Source organism: Pleurodeles waltl, chromosome 3_1 (assembly GCF_031143425.1).
Source record: "Pleurodeles waltl isolate 20211129_DDA chromosome 3_1, aPleWal1.hap1.20221129, whole genome shotgun sequence".
In the NCBI taxonomy this organism is placed as follows: domain Eukaryota; kingdom Metazoa; phylum Chordata; class Amphibia; order Caudata; family Salamandridae; genus Pleurodeles; species Pleurodeles waltl.
In genome coordinates this window covers 548,077,955-548,096,814 of record NC_090440.1, presented here as the reverse complement: position 1 = coordinate 548,096,814, position 18,860 = coordinate 548,077,955, and the positions used below count along the sequence as shown (strand labels likewise).

The 18,860-nt window shown below is 46.8% G+C and overlaps 1 protein-coding gene across 2 annotated transcripts in view; it reads right to left on the bottom strand.

Moving 5' to 3' along the window:
* Positions 1-18,860, bottom strand: part of MEGF11 (multiple EGF like domains 11) — a 1,692,327-nt gene that overhangs the window by 331,582 nt on the left and 1,341,885 nt on the right. For both annotated transcript variants that reach the window (XM_069222897.1, XM_069222898.1), the window contains exon 15: positions 13,128-13,262. In XM_069222897.1, the coding sequence (XP_069078998.1) occupies positions 13,128-13,262 (135 nt within the window). The remainder of the gene's footprint in view (positions 1-13,127; positions 13,263-18,860) is intronic.

Here is an 18,860-nt window from a genome sequence, read left to right as displayed (position 1 = left end):
CTGCCCCTCGTTCACCACAGCGTGGGCATGTATGTTCTGTCTGTGAGAAATACCTATTAAGTCTCCCGGGGGTAAGGTATGCCCTGTGTAATACATACAAAATAATTAGCTTAAATCTGGCCTTCCTGGTCACCTTGGCTGTGGTATATAGGATGATTTCCCAATCCCTCTCCTCTATCGCCAGTCCTAGATCCTCCTCCCATTTACCCCTCAGGTCCAGCATTGGGGTCTGGCGATCTCCCGCTATCCTTTGTAGAGGCAGGTGACTGCCCTATATGTGGCTGCGCCCCAGTATGAATCCTGCTTGGTCTCGATGTGCTAGATGTGGCATGTGGAGTAGCAGCTGCGTGGCTAAGATTCTGCTGAGGATTTTATAATCAGTATTTAACATGGAGAGCAGTCTCTAGGCTCTCTTGTCATGTGGCTACATCCCTGGTTTCAACCGAGGGATTATAATGGCCTCCAGAGTGGTCTGTAGGAAGCGTCCTTCCTGTCTGGCTGCATTATATGGATCCGCCAGTTTAGGGGCCAATAGCCCTGAGTGTGCACGTAAAACTCTATGGGCAGCCCGTCTGTCCCCGGGACCTTATTCCTAGCCAGCGTTTTATGGCCGCCTTAACCTCCTGAAGGGTGACTGCCTCTCCTAGTGCATTTACCTCTTCTCAAGTGAGAGATGACAAGCGTAGCGGTCCCAGAAATTCTGTCAGCTGTGTCCCAGATGGGTCCACCACCCTTCTGTACAGTTTGGCATAGTGATCGTGCAATTCCTTTTTTATGTCATCCTGCCTGTGCAACCATCTGCCATCAGTGGTCAGCTCCACAATGATCGATCCACATTTACCAGGGATTGCTAACCAAGCTAGGGGCGAACCAGTGCGATCTCGCATGATGTGAGCTTGCACCATGTAGTTGCAATAGTAAAAGCACCTCAGCTTTTCAACCATCGTTGCCACCTTTTCCTGTGCCTCTAGTAGCTCTGCTTGTATCTCTGAGTGCCCCGGGTGGCGCTTTTTTAGCAGCCTGAGGGATTTCTCCACTTCCAGTGTCTCCCTCAACAGCGTGCGCTGGATTCTGACCGTTTCGGAAATGCAGCTCCCCCTGAGTACCACCTTGAAGGCATCCCACTCTGATAAGGGTGACTCTATTGTTCATGCGTTCTCCTCAAATATTGCTGTATGCGTGTCCTAATTTGGTCTCTGAAGACATGATCATCTAAGGAGTGCGGAAGCAGCCTTCCCATGGGTATGGCCGGTCGGTTTCTTTCCCACTGTAATCCTAACAGCAGGGGATTATGATCAGAGATTGTGCGGGACAAGTACTCTGTGTTATTCACCAGCATATGCATGTCCGGGGTGCAAAGGAGGGCATCCAGGTGGACATGCAGGGCATGGAGACTCATGAAGAAGTAGTCACGCTCTGGTGGATGCTGCTGTCTCCAGGGGTCGAGCATGCCCCACTCTCGCTGCCATCGTGCAAATCCCTGAGATATGCGCACAGCTGGTACCTCCTTCATGGGGGGGAAGGAAGCGGTGCATTTCCAGATCGGTGAGACAGTTGTAATCACCTCTCAAGAGGACTGAACCAGTTAAAGATGGGGCTACTTTCTTCAACAGTTCCTAAAAAAACTCCGACATTAGGGCCATAAATGCTGCCTAGCACTATGTCGCGCCCATCCAGGCATCCCAACACTACGGCATATCGTCCACCAGGATCCACAATCTGTCCAGTGTGCTGATAGGGAAAGCCTGCCCTGATCCAGATTCATGCAAATGCTCAATAGGTCGTGTAAATGAGCCGCCCCCTCCACGTACGCTGTAATGCTAAGCCTTCTGTGGCGATCAGGTGTGTTTTCTGGAGGAGGGCAATGTGCACTCCTCTGCGTTGCAGTGTACCTTTTACCATTTGGTCATAGAGCACATCCCCCGGATATTCCAGGTGAGGATTTTATATGTTCCAGGTGCGGCCATCGTCTCATGATATGATAATGAGTCTCACCTGGGTGCATCCTGCGCCCACCGTGTTCGGCTATCTGCCCATCAACTCCTGTCTAGAACACTACATTTTATGAGTGCACCACACCAGATCTTCCCTGACAACAACTACTTAACACTCCTTAAACTCCCCCTCCCAGGACAAGTAGGTTTACTCCCCCCATCGAAACAAACAACTAATAAACAGGCAATTAAACAGCAGTTGGAGCGTTCATGCCATGCCCGGCCCGAGCAAGCCACCAATCCAATACGCTGGCCCCACTCAACCTCCCCGTGTCCATTACAAATGATATTCTCCATTTCTAGTGCCTTATTAAGAGGTTGGTCAATATTCCAGCCACCCTGGGTACTCTGCCAGTATCATCTCTGGTTACCCAGAAGCCCAGTGTCAATTTGAGCTTGTTCCCATCCCTCTCATGTCATATCTGTTATCTCAGAGAGGTGTAGTGTCATAGTCATCATACCTCATTTCATTTCACTGGGCGCCCTGCATTGACACCCCTGTGGTTTACCTGGTACCTTCGCTAGAAGAGGTAATCTGCTGCATGTGGTTTGATCTTGGGGAGATCATTGTCTGTGAGCCCAGGGGTGCTGTTCCCACTTGAGGTGCTGGTGTGCTGGGAGTCCTCTCCCATCAGAAGGGAGGGCAAGATCCTCCCACTCCCACGCACTGCTCTCTGTCTGACCCTCTGTGCTTCTTCACCTGATGGGGCGGGTCCACCTGAGGGGGGTATGCGCTTCTTTTCCCTCCTCAGCGATGGCCTCAATCATCCCGCAGGCTCTCAGCTAGGTCTGGCATGGGCATTAGCATCCAGTCAACTTCAGACCTCCTGAGGTGTGTGGCAGAACTGTACGCCCTCACGTGAGACGACTGGCAGGCGCGCCGGGAATATCACAGCTATTTAAATCTCAGCTGCCGCAGTCGACTCTTGGCTTCCATGAACAATGCGTGCTGTTTTGGATGGCCTTAGTGAAGTTCGGACAATCATGAACTTTTGGTTCGCTATTCGGATATCCCCCTTCCTTTCAGCACAGGCCAGGACATGGTCTTGGTCCTTGTAATGGAGCAGGCTTGCCACCATTGGTCTTGGTGGCACCCCAGATGGCGGAGGTCAGCCAGGAACCCTGTGCACCCGCTATAGGGCATTGAAGGGGGATAGTTTCTCCGGCACCCCCTCCTCACACAGCACAAAACTTTCTATTAAGGTTAAGGGATCCCTGCCTTCCGGCTGCTCCGGTATGGCCACCACTCCGATGTTAAACCTGCGCGATCTGTTCTCTCCATCTTCTGCACTGTTCTTGAGTGCTTTCTCCAGCGCTGCCATTTTAACCCGCATCTCCAACACGTCTGGGTACAGGTCCAATAGTGTCCTTTCTGTGGCACTCACTCGCCAAACGCCAATGGTCATCTCGCAGGAAGACTAGTCATGCGCATCAATTTTTGGTCTCCAAGACTTCCCTGGTGGTTGTAACAGTTTGGAATATGTCTTGCAGAGTGGGTTCAGTGTGAGCCTTCCTGTCCGGCGCCATGTTTTGGGCCAAAGGTCTCGGGGCTGGGAGCTATGGTTGGTGTCTCTCTTCCTAACTGCTCTCCCCATTAAGGCGAGAGGGTGAGTGCCTGCATTCAGGTTCGTGAGGGGTAGTCCGTTGTCACCGCGTTATGCAGCCTCCCTAGCATGATATGCTCCATCATACCCTCGTTAATGTCCTGGCCCACGGGTCCCAGATGTCCTCCGGGCATGCAGCAGTGTACCAGGGCTTAGCTCCGTCCGCAGGGCGCAGCGTCCTTCCCTGTCGAAAAATCCCCATCAACCCTGTGTTGGCCTCAATCAGGGGGGATGAAGGTCCACTGCAGTGCAGTGGCCCTTTGTCCACCTCACTATGCCCAGCAGTCTCTGGAGCACTAATTTGGTACTTTACTGTGTGCAGTGGACTTCTGTTGAGCTAATCATGCTGCGGGGCAGTTGCCGGGCCCTGTGGGTGGCAAGGGTTGGGGTTAGTCCAACAGGCTTTGGCCGTGACTGTTGTGGGGGAGGAGCGATCCTCCTGCCTCCCGCCCCTCACAGGAAGGGTCCCCCTCCTCCACCTTGTTCCGCTGGTAAGTCCTTCTTCTCCCCCTCGGGTCCCGTGGGCCTTGCAGCATGCAACCAGGCCTCCCTCTGCACAACGGCCTCTCTCCTTACTCGCACCACAGGCAGCCCCGAGGACATTCCCGGGGTGCTCCTTCCACACCGTCAGCCGGGCTCACCCTGAAGATCGTAGACAGGGAGGGTCTCTCAATATCTCAATGCCAGGCCTCTAGGTCTCCCTTTCCCAGGCCTGGGCATCTCTGGCAGGGTACTGTGGTCCCCTGAGTCACCACGCTCCTCGGTGTCCAGTGATTGCCATCTTAAGATTTCTTGCCATGATCCAGAGGCCTGCTCCCAACCCCAGCTTCTGGTCCACGAGCACTTATAAGGTGTGCCTCTCGCTGCAGTCTGCAGGCCTCTCAGTCCTTTATGCAGTGCTTAATTTGTAAATAAAAACGTGCTGTGCCCTGAGCTCACCATTTAAAACATGCGGCTTCTGCATTTAAAAGTGTGAGTACGGAATACTGAGGCAGCGTAACCCTGAAGCCATCTCGGGCCCCTTTAATCCATTTAAAGCCACGCACTGCCCCCTCAGTTCACCTTTGCAGCTATCTGCTATCTAACATTGTGACGCTTTTTTGTTTCTGTCGTCCTCCGTCCTTCCCATGTGTGTCTTTTGCTGTCAGTAAATGCTTGAAGCAGAAGAATAAGCGCCGGCCCTCAAAAATAAGTGCCGGTGCTCAGCATTGGAAACAACAAGCACAAATTAAGCACTGCCTTTATGTACATCTTTGGAATGTTGCACAGGTGGTTGTTGGGTCCAGGGGAGCTGGCCCCTCAGTGCCCCACCATCTTAACTCTCTCGTGGCCGCGCAACTCAGGGCTGCAAAATATCCTCTGGTGGCGGGGTCCCTATGAGGAGTCCCCCTATTTACGCTGCACTAGAGACCCAGGGCAACCAGGATAGGCAACGGATTGGAGTAGGCCTCTGGGATCATTATCTGAGGGACAGCACCGCTGCCCTGTCGGATAATGATTCCGTCTAACGCCAGGCTGCCTGACGGCGACGGCCTGGCGGTGGGTGAGCATAGGCGGCCCTCCATCGCTTCATTATATGGCGGTGTGGGCCGCCATGCCGGCTGGCGGATTTCCTGGCCACCGCCGGCATGGCAGCCCACACCGCCAACATCATAATGAGGGCCTTTGTTTGCTTTTAAAAGACTTAAGACACTTTATATCACTTTTCAGTGATATCGCAACATTTACTTATTACATTTTAATCATTTTGACCTGCATCTTATCAGATAAATATTATATATTTTTTAACACTGTGTGGTGTATTTTTGTGGTGCTATATGGTGTTAGTGTATGATTTATTGCACAAATACTTTACACATTGGCTTCTAAGTTAAGCCTGACTGCTCAGTGCCAAGCTACCAGAGGGTGGGCACAGGATAATTTGGATTGTGTGTGACTTACCCTGACTACAGTGAGCGTCCTTGCTTGGACAGTTGGTAACCTGACTGCCAACCAAAGACCCCATTTCTAACAGTAATGATTGGAGTAGCCTAAAACATGTGAACTAGAATCATTTGCTTGACAAAGCATGCCACGTGACCAGTGTTAGAGTGTCTCAATTTTCTGTTCTATTGTCTGCATCCAATTACATCACACAACAAACACATGCACCCAAAACAAACTGAGCTACTTGTATTTAACAATGCTTGTTATCACTACTTATTCTATAGCACATAAATAAGAAACAACTTCCATTCTTCACTTCACATTGCTTTTCTCTCTACTCTATATGTCTGAGTCAATCACTTATGTTCTTTTGTACCTTATATCAGACTTTCTGCAGTACCCTCCATTAACATTTCTCACTCTTCATCTTCTTCCTCTCCATCACCGGGTTTTCACTCTCTACTACCCAATCACACACAGAAACACATGCACTGTATTTTCTTTGTTTGGAGCCGTCATAGCTACAGCTGTGTTTATGACTTCTTCACACACTTTCCACAGAATGGTAATTACAATAGGTACATTAGTGACCATTGCACTGTACCTTCCTTCTATAGGGAGGCCATGAACTGGATGGCATGTAGGCTGAACACCATTATGACGCAGATACAGACAATGTGAGAACCTTACATTGCCTTCAGCCTCAACTTGCTGTATCATAATCTCATTCTTTGTGCTGCGGCAAAACAGAAAGGGTCTGTGTGTTTTATATATCAACTCAAAACGTCCCTGAGTTAGTGTTTGTGCTGCTGATAGCAGAGCTTGGAAACACGAGGCAAGTATTGCAGTGTTCCCATCTCTGCTTTCTGCAGCTCTTACACTATGTACTGGTGGCCAGGAATGGACCGCCATGTGGAATGATATGCCAATGTGTGCAAGATACGTCTGACCTCTGTTAAACAAAGGAAAAGTAAAGAGAAGCCATGATGTAGAATTCCCTTGGCAACCCATGGTGAAGCCATGATGTAGAATCCCTTGGCAATCCATGGGTGAAGCCATGATGTAGAATCCCTTGGCAAACCATGGGAGAAGCTGTTGTGGACTTAATGCTCCTTTCTCTTTATTGCCTTCAGATATGTGGTATCGAATTGTGATGTGTGATCTCTTTTTAAAATCGGTTTATTATAGGTTTGTGGAGGCAGCTACCATGGATGAGGTCTTAAATTTTCTTAATGATATTTTTATTGTGGCATGCGTTCTAAAGTTCTAGGTATCTGATAATGAAACCCATTTTGTTTCTGAGAAGATTTTTGAAGTGTCATTGTATCAGATCTTTGAAGACAGCGTTTTATAGTTTGTCTTCAAACGGAGTTGAATTAACACATTTTTAAAGGTGGAGTGAAGAATCCTGTGGTCAGTTGTTTAGATGTTGAAAACTATTTGAGTGGGAAAGTTATGGCTTCTGTTAACATGCTGCACAGCACAACTTGTGTTGCACCTTTTGTTAATGTTAAAGGACCTGTAAGAAATTGCGTTATTAGTTGCGAAGGATGCCAGTCCTTCACAAAAAATACGTTTGAAATTGACTTATTACTGGGAACTAAGCACCCCCATTGTAGCGCTTGATGCTCTCAGGGTAGCAAAGCAGAATAGTCCAAGGATTACTCAGGGGAGGTGGTCTGGGCTAGCAATCCCATTTCACTGGCACAAAACAACACTCAATTACCTATTTTTCAGTCAGTGTTTTTTTCTTTTAAAATGGAAAAATAATTTATTACACACATACTACTGAATACTAAGCATTAAATTACAAATATGTACCTCAAGTAGATGAAAATACTTTTGTGACACCCTAATATCATATTTTTCCCATTATGCGAGCTGAAACTCATAATCACAATGTCCCCACCAATATCAGATGTAACATCACTGTATAATGGAGTGTCATTATACATAAGGCAGGTCTATTGGGTTTATCAAGGTGGCACACTGTGTGTTCGTTTCAAAGTATCACCATAATAATGAAACAGTAATCACATGTTACGTTAAACTATTAAACCCAATGGAATCAATAACCATATTCAATTGCATTCATTATTAATGTAAGGATTGCAATATTCATCAATAATCATTGTCAATAAGCATTATAAATAAAGCATTTCATTTCAACCAAAAACATAAGTCTGCATCTTTCACTCAGCTCTAGCATAATGCAGTCCTAGGACCAAGCACTAGAGGTCACTGCATTCCCGAGCGTATGAGCCTAAAGCTCCTGCTCAGAGTGCTTTGATAAAAAAATAAACCCCTTTGAGGTGACATGAATACAATCTACTCCTACACTTATTGTAAGTTCTTTAAAAACAAATTGGGGGGAGCTGCTTCACTATTTGCAACCCCACATATTTGTTACTGAATGTTGGTGGTGCCCCTTCCCCTCCTGGGGCACCACAAACATAAAAAATGCTGCATTATGGGGTGCTCATTTGGGGACCAGTGAATATTCACTGAGCGGCCTGCTCTTTAGGCTTTGGTTATTTTCTTTTTCAAACCCCAGGGGCCCCTGCCTACCGGGCACCCCAGGTGCAGGTAGAGTGGTAGGAGAAGCACAGGGTGTCTACTCCTGGCTACCCCACCGGTTCCCTGCTCATGCGGGCACCTAAGGGTGGCACGTGGGAGCTGACATTTCTTTCGGGGGAACCATATGGTCTCCCGCTTGGAGCAGCAGCACATTTTGCCTGGCATGTCACCCACCCCAGACACGGGCACAGGGGGAGGGAGGGGGCATGGTACACACCCATGGGAGTGATCCCTGCCTGGAGAATGGGGTCCCGGGGCAGGTAATTACTTTTGTCTGGTCCTCTGCATTCTTTTGCTCTGGCTGATAGGGAGATTGGATCCCCAGGGGCAATCTGGATTCAGGGGAGTGGACGCCCACTCCCCCAGACATAAATAATTCTGCGATGACCCCCAACCCTCCCCTGGGAGATGCAAATCTTTAAAAAAGCAGAACTCTGGCACCGTTAAGTCAATTTGGGCGATCCTTGGCTCATTTTGCTCCTAACCACTAGGGACATCAAGCTTCCTCACCTCTATAAGTGCATACTTTGCTGTGAGCTTGATTTACTGACAGCTTTCTCTCTGCTTGGCTGATTCTAGTCCTGGGGGGTCAACTGGTGACAAAGCCCTTAGTTACACTTGCAGGGCATCAAGTAGCTCCTCATTCCAGCTGGCCGTTCTTCTGCTGTTGTTGCCATCCAGGTCCAGTGTTCTTCGCCTGTCTCTCCCTTGTGCAGGGATTTTTAAGTAGGGGTGGAAAATTCTAGATACTAAACCCCCCTAGCCATTCCTAGGATGCCACATTGACCACGTTCCACCCCTTCTGCAGAGCATTCTGGGACAATACAAAATGGCCCAGTCAAGTTTTCTCTGAAAAGAGCTCCTCTGAGGGTCTTAGCTCTGCCCCAGGATGATATCAATGCTAGATCCCTTCCTGCCAGAACCTCAAAGGCGTGCCCCTCCTTTGTTGGCTCCAGATGTCTGGGCTTCCTCTTTTGTTCACTAGGCCAAGGCTGTCTCAGTTCATTTGCAGTGTGACAAGTTAATTATTAGTTGCAAATATTCCTCCCCATCTCTCCTTTACCAAACACTGAGCCAATCACTGATAATTGCTCTTTTGTGTGGGGGAGGACTTTGGTGCCTCAAGGGGTAACCCTTCGCCCAGTAAGGGGACAGAGGCATGGAATCTGAATATGAGCTAAGTAAGAGAAATATGGCAATTCCTGAAGTCCCATAAGGTGTTAACGAATGTTGTTGGGAACTGCAATTTCAAACTTGACATGCATGTTTTATCCCAGTTTGGCAACTAGCTTGACCGTGTATGCCTATGTGTAGTGGAACTGCTCTGTAAGGCAGATTCCACTTGTATGTATAATAAAGTGAAAGCACTCCAGATTTTCCAGTAAACCCTATTGACCTATCTATGAATGCTCACTCATAATATAAGGCCTACCTTGGCCAGCCCCAATCCTTGCAAAGTCCCTTCTGCTCTAGGCTACCTTTGCACAATGGTAGTCTCAACCACGCAGTCACACGTGTGTATAACCCAAGACCAGTGACTCTTAACCTAGCTGCGCCGCAGTAGCCTTATCTTAAAAGGCTGACACTGACAGTAAATATACTCAGTCCAATTAGTGTGGAGTTACTGTAAGTGAGATTGAGGTAGAGAAACTCATCCACAGTAAAGGTCTAAAAACCAGGTAGTCAAAAGCGAAGAATCCTTGTGGACTACTTGGGTTGACTCGAATTGCTACAGGGTTGCAATGCCACGACAAAATTGACATCATCTATGTTAACATGTGATTTCCCTGTTTCTGATAAGGTGGTATCTATCTAGAATAGGGTTGCAGTATGCAGCTATTAAGCAAAAATAGGCTAAGGAATACCATGGCATGGTTAAGAGTACAAGGAGTGTTTGTTTTAAAGATGATGATTTTATTCTGATAAAAAAACCATGAGAAGTTGTGAAGAGGAATTTGGGAAATAATGGTTATGTGAGAGCTGCGAGAATTCTGAGATATTTTGGGCTGTTATAGGGGAAAGGCTAGTGGAATAAACCAAGTGTTGTGCTTGTGCAACCTAAACAGACCAATATTTATGTAGGTATGGTAATGATGCATGTGAGCCGTTTGATTGGTCTTTGTGTGTGCATTCGGTAGGAGGAAGAGGGCAATGTCTGTTACTGCTGATGGTCCTGTTGTGATGTCTGGTCATGAGTCTTCTTTTGTCGGTGCTGTTGAGGTGATGCAGAATAATGAGGATTATTGTTTTTCTATTTCAGACAGTAGGAGGCTGGTGAGATTACCAGCGAAGTTCAAAGACTTTGTTATGCATTATTTGAATGTTTCATAATTGTATGTGTTTTCTTTTGGAGAGGGGCGATTTGTTGTATGTGTTTTGATATTTCCCATGTACTTTTTACTCTAGTGCTTTATCTGTGTTATTTGTTTGTCTTGTTGAATTAGTGACAGCTGCTGGGATTGGTGTGGGGCATTAACAATATTTGTTTTTAACTTGTTCTTGCTTGCGCTTGCTTGGGATGCTCAGTATTGTAACTAAATGCTGTCAGTTGGTGCCTGGACCTTCCACGAGTGTGTTGTTTCTGTGAGCTCCTTAAGTTTATATCTACTTATAAATTAGATTTTTTCCTCTGCACGACATTTTGCCATTGTTCCTACTTGCTTCAGTCTGCTTAGTGTGCATGTGGTAGTTCGCTTGCAGTGACAGACACGTTCCCATGCTATCGGAAGCATAGAATGGCATGGACTGGAAGTGCTCCATCCAGGCGTCTCGGTATTCGTACTTTACTTGAGTTCAGCTGATTTGTGAATGAATGACTAATGCTGCAGTCATCAAATCAGAAAGCAGCTAGGCTTATGGTGAATAACTGTCCATGCCCTGATGCCACTGCGGCACCAGCTGCGCTACTGATACCTGGGCCCCTGTGCAGTGTCCTCCAGTCCTGCATCTTCCCCAGGGTCCTAATGTCCCTGACCTTGACCTCTACTGCTCCTCTACCTCATTACCCATCTGTATGAGTAGGTTGGTGCCATCGGTGGGCAGCATGAATGGCTTTGGTGCATGCCACAAAAGGTGCACCTGACCTCTTGAACTTTAGCAACAGAACAGCACCTCCTGGTTCCTCCTAAAAATATGCATAAACATTTGCTTTTCATTGATCTTTGACATATGGGATGGATTGTCTCAGCCTACTTCTGTCAGTAGACGATAGTCTCGTAATGTTGATGAATTTGCAGCCTCAGTAGTTGGTCATGTCTTCTTCAAAACATGGAAAGAGAAAGACATATCTCTTCACTTCCTCTTCTTTCATCTGGAGCATGGACCATGTACTGATTGCTTCATCTTGATTAGGGTCCTTCTGCTGCTGTGATTGAGGTACTATTTGTCTTTCTAGCTAGAGCAGCCCTACTGTTGTCCGTGTTGCTTCCTCTTTCGCACCCCCCACCTTTTATCCATGGTGCCTCTTTCCTCCAATCACCCACCCTCCTGCTTTCTGTGTTGCCTCTTCCCTTTCACAGCCCACCCTCCCGTTGTGTTTCCCCACCGCTAAAACCAAAAAAGGTGCTATAACTCCTCCAGTGGTGCCCACTTCATAGAGCTTATCTTTAGCTTCCTGTTCCCGTTTCATAGTGTTTTTTGTTATACCTTGTAGCTACACTGCTCTGCAACATGGCTACAAGACATTGGCAGAGCCAATAGCTCTCACATAGGCGAGGTTTATTGGCTTTGCCAATGTGTGTTCCTTATTGTGGGGGTTTTAGTGCACTTAAAGCCACGAATTTATTATTTATTTTGCTGATAATATTTTTCATTGCTTTTTGTTTTTCCATTTGTAGTGGGAGTACTGTTTGTCAACTGCGTGCTTACTGGTGATACTTTTACTTTTTATACACCTTTCAAATCCCCTTATCTATTTGTCTTCATTTCCCCTTTGTTTTTCTTATTGAATTTGATCTTTGTACATAACTGATTACGGGCATCAAAGTTCTGTATTTCTTACTGTATTGCTGGAACAGCAGCAGGTACCTTTTTTTTTAGGACATCCCACGTCACTCAGGCCCAGCTACCAATTACGAGACAAGGCTGCAGTCCCTAAATTCCGCTCCCCTCTGTAGTCCGACCAGGTTACATAAAGAGGACGAATGCGTCTTGCTTATAGGGATTCACAGCATCCAGAGGCTGGCACGAAATGTGTTTGAACTTCAGAGCTTGTGACCAACGCCGTTTGCCCAGTAAACATGGAAATCAACTGGTAGACAAAAAAGCCAAGACATCTGCTTGAAAGTTTCAGGACGAGCCCGTATTGCAGCTTGGCCAAATTTGCAGAAAATGAAGGAGGTTTTGAATACAGGTTCCAATCTACCGAGAGTGCAGTCCCTCATGCTCAACAAATGCAGTGCATGGCAGGCCCCAGGGGAGCAGCGTAGTCTCGAAGACATTCCCTAAGTGTAGTGCATTTATGGGTTAAAGGTGCACCGCACTAATAGCTGCTACTGGCTGACACAAAACTCAATTGACGAAGCCAGAAGAAACAGTATGTATTGGGATTACTGTCTCGGTCTTTCACCTTTAAAGATCGGAAACTAATGACGTTATCATATGTGGTCAATTTAACATAATTCGATATTCTCAATTCTTTTAGGGGAGGATGCATACAGGTAGAGGCGAGTGTACGCAACTCCCTGAATAAGTGGTGGTTGCAGATAACAATAGTGGTGGGACAGAGGATGAGACAATTAGTAGCTTAATAGATACGTGGTGACTAGAAATACATCTGTGATGGAGGGTGGGACTATGGATGGATCAGTGTGAGTTTTCCAGATGACATCCTAGATTGCGTCATAGATGTGCAGGTGGGGAGGATCATAGGTGGCAAGGTGGTTGTGATTAAAGAATGGGATTAATGGCAGAATGAAGGCTTGTTTATCTGGAAAAGTGGATTAGATTAGGGTGGGGTTCTATGGATCTGACGGTAGGTACAACTGCTGCTGGCCCACTTCTGGTCAGTGTTCCTAAAAAATCCTACCTTGGTTGCAGAGTGAACCGAAGAACCCTGGCAGGCAGTCGCAATGGCCGGTAATGTAGTGGCAGGGTCCATTACTGTGCACACACTGAGGGCAGCTTTGGCTGCATCGGTGGCCGTAAAACCCAGGCGAACAAACTGAAAATGATACAAAGAAGTGAATTTAGAATATTACAGTGCTGCAAACCCATCAACGTCAATTAACATAACTGCATCGAGCTTCAACATTATCAGGATTGATCACATAGAGACAGAGGGCATTTAAAGACAGCCAAATCCAATCAACTCTTCCCTTTCTCTGTCAGCCATAGCACCATATGCCATTTAGTCTCCGACTTGGGCTTTTTCGTGGCACCACTATTTCTCATTAATGTCTGTCAAAGGTTTTTGGGATTCTGTGTCTAATTGTGAAGACCACCACTGCTGCTGACAGGGGACTCAACACATTTACTATGAAAACCTTTCTAACAGTCCCTATCACCACTTCAATAGACCACCTTGCTCTATTGTGTTCAGATTTATCAGTATTGACAGTCTCTGTCATATCTTCCATGACCCTGCTATATGATGTAAGTCCTTGCATCCAATAGAGATGATTTTGAATTATTAAAAATTGTGTGCCTCACGTTAAGAACATGTTTACAATAAAAGGAAAACACTGCACTTTACAGATCTATACTTTCCTGTGCTTGACAAAACTAGGCCTAACCTCCATCCTCAATTCTAACACACACACACGATGTGTGTGTTTTCATTTCGCCGTTCATCGCACATTACAAAATGTGCATCTCTGTGTTGACATGCTAGTCTCAAAGATCTCCTGGGCGAATTATTTTTTTTTTATTGAACAAAATCGAGAACTTTCCTCCTAAACAGTGCTTAATTTGAGCCGGTGGTTTCCGGTGCTCAGCACTGGCACCTAATTGTCAGCACTGGCATCTACAACAGTCTGCCACATGGTGGCACTGTTAGTCTCATTTAGAGATAAGCACAACAACAACTGTTTATTAGTTCAATATACATTAGAAATGACTAATATCTGCCATCCAAGCCATTGTTGCAGCGCTGGGTGGACTGGAAGAGTCTGAACTGTCACAATTGCAGAAGTGTGGTAGCATTTGTGTTGGTACTGTCATTGGAGGCACTGACAGGGGCAATGGGTGGTAAAAGTCGAGTGGGCTCCTTCCTGACAAAGGGCTTGGCACTTCTTTTACTTTTTTTACAAATCAAGCACTGCTCCTCTTCCACTGTAGGCTTATTAGTAAAATGAGGGTATCATTGCTTTCAGTGTCACTAGATTTGTACTGACACGCCCAATGGCTGTTGGTCAAAAGGGGCTGCGTTAATAGTCGTTTAAGGATGGTGTTGGCATTGTATTGAACGATGCTGCATTATATTTTGTGTTCTATTTGTCAGTTCAATCACCTTATACTGACAGTGCAATTTGCGATGTGAATTTTGTTATGGAATGATTCCTTTTTGGAGGTGAACCATTATTGAGTCTGGTTTGTCTGACTTAGAGAGCATTTCATGTTACTCTGTCTCTTGTTGAGAATATTTTTGCTGACACCTAACTTCATGTCAGATTCTTTGCTTCTTTTGATTGAGATTTATGTTAAATAGCTATATTGATTTACCATGAATTTTTACTATTATCTTTGCCTTCTAAATTGTACTTTAAAATTATTTAATAAATCTTCATGGTTTTTAGGTTTATTGATCATGAGCCTTTTCGAGTCTTGTGGCTTATTTAATGCTATTTATCCTATCCGATTTTCCTAGTGATTTGTTTTTTGAAAAACGTTTTATTGAGTTTTGACCTTATAGCACACCCAGGCTTGGAACAGAGCCAGAAGTAAAATAAAACATTGCTATGTACTGAGCCTCACATATGCACCCCAACTTGAGGCTAAGCATGGAATATCAAACGTCGCCCCATAAAATCAATCTAAGATGGCCTCAAAGGATTGCATCTTGCCCTCTAAGGACCACCGTCGAAATTGACATGGCTCTAGGTGTATACCTCAGTGCCTGGTCCAAACTTTCCAAATCTGGTAGTGTTTTTCTGGGCACTCCCTGGACATTTGAAGCCCATGCAGTAATCCATACTGTTGGCTCACCCCTCCATGGCAGAGGCCGCGGCGTCCTTCCATGCCCTTGTGATATCTGGCTTGACTAGCGATATGCTGAGTCACAGCATCTGTCACCCCCTATGTGCTCTGTTATGTGCAGAAGGATTATTTTCAGGTTCCTAGGAATCTTCCAAATCAGTATCATCTCCAAAGTTCCCAGTACTCCCTCCCAAAAGTGTGATAAAGCTGGGCAGCACCAAAAGGTGTGTAACATGTCTCCTGTGGGATTCCTGCAGTGCAGGCAGCATCCTGAATTAACCAGCCCCATTCTGAACAGCCGCACTCTCATGGATTATGTATGATGTAACAATTTGAGCTGCATCAGCCGGAACTGAGAGGCAATCACAGCCTCCCTAGAGGCAGCCACCACCTCATTCCAGTCCTTGTCCTCCAGAGGCCCGAAGCCCTGTGCCCACGACGCCCTGGTCTTGAACATGGCGTCTGGATGGTTGTGCAGAAACATCTGATAGAGGACAGATATCTTGTGTTCCTTAATATCAGTGAGCAGGATTTTGGGCTTTAAGGCAGAGTATTCAGGAATGACTGAGTTGGTCAGTAGATATGGTGTGAGCTTGTGTCGGAGCTGGAGGTAATGGACAAACTGAGGGCCATGCATGAGATACTCTGTCTGCTGGCCTTGAAAGGACTTAGAAGACCCGTTGTGAATCAAATCTCCCATTGAAGATATAGCAATGGTGTCCCATATAGCGAAGTAGCAAAGAGTTGCAACCTGAGAAAGTCTGGTCCTACTCCACAGCGGAGTCTTCAACATGAGTCTGCCCCTCCATCCAATAGCCTTTGCTGTGTCTGGCCAAAACAGACAACACTACTCGAGTAGAAGCGGGCAGGGAGCGCAGGATGTTTCCACCATACAGTAAATGCAGAAGGTTATCTTGGCCCTCAACCCATCCCTCTACCGCATATGCCAAGCCCCAAAACCCACTGAACCACCACTCATTGAGCTGCCTTGTGCTATAACAGGAGATCGGGGTGCTATGCCGCCTTCAAAGGTAGATCTACAGTACTTCTCAAGAGCAATCCGGGGAACCCCCCAGCCTCACAAGAGATTCCGTATCAGAGTACTGGCCCTAGCATAGAAGCCTCACCCAAATGGGAAGGGGTGATGGTGGAGCTGGTATTTAAGTCACAGGAAAGAGACCATGTACGTTATAGCCTAAAGGCCAGGCAGGGATAGTGGAAGGGAGGACCAAAATTTCACGTCTTTCGCCAGACCCACCGGTTCAGATTGAAGGTTGGCCTTGCAGGCCAGGGTCCTATCTTCAGTAACAACTATCTCCAGGTATTTAAACTCTGAGAAGAGAACCTGCAATTCCGGTACCCATGGCATGGCCATCTGGCACTGGGCAGTAGGGTAAATGGATTACATGGCAGTGTTCACGCAAAAACCATAGTAGGTCCCAAAAGTGTGGAGGATTTGAAGGATGCGGGGGCCTGTCACAGAGGGATCATCCAGAAATAATAAGACTTTGTCTCCATACAAAGATGTCCTATACCTGACCGTCAAGGGCCAAAGGAAGCCACAAAACAAGGTATTCACCTTTACCCAGGCCGCTAAGGGCACAATTGCCAAGGCAAAGAGCAAGGGGGAAAGTGGGCATCCCTTGCTGGTGCCCTTCTCTAGATTGAACCAATTTGACACAGACCTGCTGACGCGTACTCATGCCTAGAGGCTTGTGTACAGCAGTCGCAGGTAGCTGATGGATTTTGGCCCACAGTGAAGATGGGTCAATAAGGCAAACAGGTAACACAGTTCACCGAATCAAACACCTTCTGAAAATCCACCAGTAGTAGAGCTTGATGGCCAGGAATATTAGCCCTCATCTCAATGGCGTTGTTATACTTCCATATGTTGTGGCTAGTGGCCCGATGGGATATCAACCAGGACTGATCGGGATGAAGGAGGTATCTGATCACACCTGACAGTCTATTTGTTAACTGGATACACGTGGAGTATGCAGTTACTAAAAAAATCAGAAAAGGAAACAGAACAGGCAGTAGGTCGGGATGGGTCTGACCAAGCAGATCGGAGGGGATCTGATTGCTCAGAAGCAAGTGCCATCACACATCCAGATGGGTGCCATGCTTCATCATTGAGCAGCTCCTCGTTGGGCCGGTGTGGTAATGCCCAATGGGCCCCTCAAGGGTGCTCTTTGCCGGAGGTCTTTTAAAATAAGACGCCATGATAAAGTGTAAGTGGAGGTGCTGTATGTGTAGGTTGGTGTAAGTGTGGTATAAAAATAACTAAAAGAGTGTGCAACTCGAAGGAAAGTGAGAACGTTGGTCAACATATACACAAAACATGTTGACCGACTTTCTCACTTTCCTGTGAGCTGTGCGAGCCCTCGTTTGTCTCAATATGAGCTATAGGATCGCTGGTGGAATGAGGGGTGAGTAGCCAGTTCAGCATTTTGTTGCTTTGTCCCTCGCATGAGAACTGTGGCTACACGTATCCATCCATGCTTCATGGGCCTCCTGCATAAGCTCCTGACTTAATAGTGTTTGGGTATTTAGGGAGTCGCACAGGACTGATTCCTCCTCAGCAGCTATGTATTGCTGCTCAAGCTCAAGGACATGGGAATCCAGGTCCGCCACCATCTGCTGGGCTTGGCCCATAGCCCCTTGTTATGGCTGATACATTCACCAGGCAGAGTGACGTTAAGAGTCTCCCAGAGAACACTCAGGGAGTCCATTGACCCGCAATTTTCTTTCAACAATCGTCCACTCATGTGCCGATAGGCCTAATGGAACTCCTCATTCTGAAGAATCCAGCCACTCATGCGCCACTGTGGCTCATATCCATCAGGCCCCCAGGTAATGTCAAGCAGTATCTGCGAGTGATTCGACAATCCGCTCAATAAGATCTAGATGGTAAGTACATTGTGACTGTCCCGTTTAGGGAGGAGAAAATAATCAAGGCAGGATAAGCATCTATGCACACTCAAACAGAAGGTGTAACACTGCTCCACAGGTGTTGCACCCTCCACTTATCAGTAAGGGGCATATTCTGAAGGAAGGTAGAGAGAAGTGTTGTGCCAGCCCCCACCATGGTCGAATTAGAAGCGTGATCTAAGCCAGGGTCACTAACCCAATTGAGGTCCCCCTCAGGACCCACAGGGTGGCGGGGAGTTTCCACAAGGAGGCGGCTCAGTGTCCCCACAAATTCCGATGTGAGGGACAGAGAGCATAAACACAAACAAGGGAGATTGGGGACCCCTGAAGAGAGCCAGCCTCTGTCACGTAGGAACACTCTGGGCATCACTAGGAAAAGATGACAGATTAAGATGGCAACCCCCCTTGAGAGCTACTGGAACACCTGTGAATACCCCTACATGCCAGGAAGGGGCAAAAAGTGCCCATATGATGCATCTCCTGGAGAATTAAAATGTCAGGGTTGAATTTGTGGGCTACCTTCAAAAAGGTCCCTCTCTTAAGCTTTTCCAGTATGCAATTAACATTCTACGAGAGAATGCTAAGCCTCCCCAGGAGAGAGTGCTTTTGTGAGTCAGTCATTTACCCGATGTTATGGCGACACAAGTGACGGTGTTGGTATTCTGGATGTGTGCCATCCATGTGGCTGTAGAGA